This window comes from Alligator sinensis, unplaced genomic scaffold (genome assembly GCF_000455745.1).
Source record: "Alligator sinensis unplaced genomic scaffold, ASM45574v1 scaffold405_1, whole genome shotgun sequence".
Lineage (NCBI taxonomy): Eukaryota > Metazoa > Chordata > Crocodylia > Alligatoridae > Alligator > Alligator sinensis.
This window is the reverse complement of record NW_005842738.1, coordinates 388,411-391,073: the sequence shown is the minus strand read 5'-3', so window position 1 is coordinate 391,073 and position 2,663 is coordinate 388,411. Positions and strand designations below refer to the sequence as shown.

Here is a 2,663-nt window from a genome sequence, read left to right as displayed (position 1 = left end):
AGGATTCAAGCGGAGCTGCGCCTGGAAAGCTGTCCAGCCTACACCGCGACCACCTTGGGTGTAAGTAAATAATCTTTTCAATCAACCATTACGCCTCCGTAACTGATTCTAGCTCGCGCGTACCTTACCGCCCCGCAGTTTTCTTCGGCCCCACGTGCCCGGGCTGCTAGCCACAGTCCGTGTGCGCAAAGACGGGCCCGGCTCGCACATGGCGAGGATGGGATCGGGAGCCGACCCGCACAACTTGCATACTAGGAGTCAAGTTTCCCCTCAGTATCAGTAACATTACCAGTAGCCAGAACAGATTAAGCAATGGAGCTCTCCCTAGCTCAACACTGGATAGCAACAATGCTACCAGTTACTACAGGAGAAACATAACTATAGCCGAAAGGTTATGGCCCTTAAGTACATAAGACATATACAGTGAATCCTCCCTCTTACCAATTTGGGAAATGCAAGGATTTGGGGGGGGGGGGGGGGGGGGGTGGGGGGAATAACTTTTACTGCACTTGGTCCAATAAAAAAGTTATTACCCCAAAAATCCTTGCTTCTCACCTAGTTCCATCACAGCTAAAACATCAATAACACTACCACAACATGGGAAGTGAAGTAGGTTATTTCTACATTAAAAACACTGCCAATAGTTTGTACTGTATTTAACTTTAAAGATAACGTTTTTCCATTAATGGGAAAAAGACCCCTACAAAAACCAAAAAGCTTCCTATTTCCATGCAGCTCCACGCTACAGCAAGGATCACAATTACAAGGATAGCATACCTGCAGTAGGATCTTTGGCTAAGGCATTATCCAAGGCACTTGTTATAGACTGGAAGAGATTCATTTTCTGGGTTTGTCCTGTGTGGGGAAGAGGGAAAAAAAAAGCCTGTTTAATTTATGGGGAGGGAACAATGAGACAACACTTATACGATCTCCTATGAGGTAACAGCCACTGACCAAGACGTAATTCTTCATATTTTCTTTATAGCAAGGACATATTTACACATAATAACTTTAACGTAGTGGGAAACAGGTCAGCACACCTTGTATTTACTGGGATAACAATACAGATAGCTAACATATCAAATATCTTTCAGAAGTTAAACTCATGGCTGCAACAAATGCTGTAACTTCCTTCAGACACAATAAGGAATGCTATGAGCAAGAGACTGCAACATCACAAGTTATATTAAAAAAAATGAGAACCTACAAGTTACAATACAATTACCTTTCCTGCAAGGCAGTGGTTTTCAACCTTTCTAAACTCAAGGCACCCCTGACAGACAAGGCACCCTTCAGAAAATAACCCTTCAGCTCTTAGCTTTTCCATTTTTTTTTTCCCCCCTACAGAAAAATAATAGAGCAAATCTTCTGTTGCAAACACCACAGTGGCATTTAAGACTATGGATTCCTATACAAAATCTCAGTTTATCGTGTGAATGTTTGCATACCTAACAGTGCTAACATTGTGTAGCACCCTGTACCACCCTTGAAAGGACCTCCAGACACCCTGGTTGACAACCACTGCCCTAAAGGAACAAACTTCAAATAAAGCACTGCAATGTTACCAACCCTGTTAAATGTCACCAGTTCACGTCCAAGTTGCAGCCAACATCCATCACTACCATTTAGCCCAGAACTACCATTTGGCCCAGAATCTTATTGTCTGTAGAACTGCAAGATTGACCTACTGGACTTCTAGGAACAAACAGTAGGGGAAATAGTCAAGAGAGGAGCAGAGTGGGAAAACATTTTAATGCTGAAAAACAATGATGGTCCGGGAAACAATAAAGATACTGGGCTGCTTTTACTGGGATTTGTCACGTTGTAACCGTTTTCTTCCCCCCTCCTGCCCGCCCCCCAACCTTTTTTTTTTTTAAAGCTTTAAACCTTAACATTTATTACCCGTTTCCCTACCTCATCTCAGCATGCTGAGGAGGGCAGATATTCCTGATGTAGCACAAAAACAACTAACTAGTAGACATACCAGCTTCTAATAGGATCAAGTCAGTTTCCATAAGCTAGGCAGAATTGTGCCCAATTTGTAGCTGAATAGGAAGCCTACCAAGCTGGCTGACAATACAGGGTGGCAATTTTTCAGTTGGAAGCACTCTTTCAACTCATGACAAAACCAAGGTCTCAAGGTGAACCTGTCCTTAGAATCAGACAGGTTGAAGCTCCTGTGAAAGTAGGTATTTGAATTCTTACTTAGAATTAAATCATGATACCAAGCTTCCATCCATCTCAAACTTTGAACAGATACAGCTTTTACCTTCATCATACTGTTATACACTGTTGCCAGAAACCGGTTATTTCAACCCTGAGTTGGCCTGTACTGATCCTATGCATCCCAGTGTTTCAAAATTTTATTAGTTGCTATTTGTCATCTGGTATAGCATCCTTTAAGAGATGCTACAAGAAGCACAAGTCAAAAGGAATAGTTAGAATGATATGAAACTTGTAAAAATTAACTAACTTAAGTTAAAGGAAGGAAAAAGGGTGAATTTTTTAAAATGTCTTTGGCTCCTCTGCCTTTGGTTTTTTTAAACTATTCTGACAACCCAAACTTTCCAGAATTTGGAGTTAAACTTCTGAAACTCACCTAGCATCTGAGCGCATTTATAGATATGCTCCAGGAGTGGCGAGGGGGGGGGGGGGGGGGGGAG

At 42.2% G+C, this 2,663-nt stretch overlaps 1 protein-coding gene across 4 annotated transcripts in view; it reads right to left on the bottom strand.

Annotated features, from left to right (window-relative positions):
• BCKDHB (branched chain keto acid dehydrogenase E1 subunit beta) overlaps positions 1-2,663 on the bottom strand; it is a 289,020-nt gene that overhangs the window by 284,617 nt on the left and 1,740 nt on the right. For 3 of the 4 annotated variants that reach the window (XM_006034413.3, XM_025216409.1, XM_006034412.3), the window contains exon 2: positions 778-855. In XM_006034413.3, coding sequence (XP_006034475.2) covers positions 778-855 — 78 coding nt within the window. Of the gene's footprint in view, positions 1-777; positions 856-1,569; positions 1,696-2,663 lie in introns of all 4 variants that reach the window. The other variant, XM_025216410.1, reaches the window with a different exon arrangement.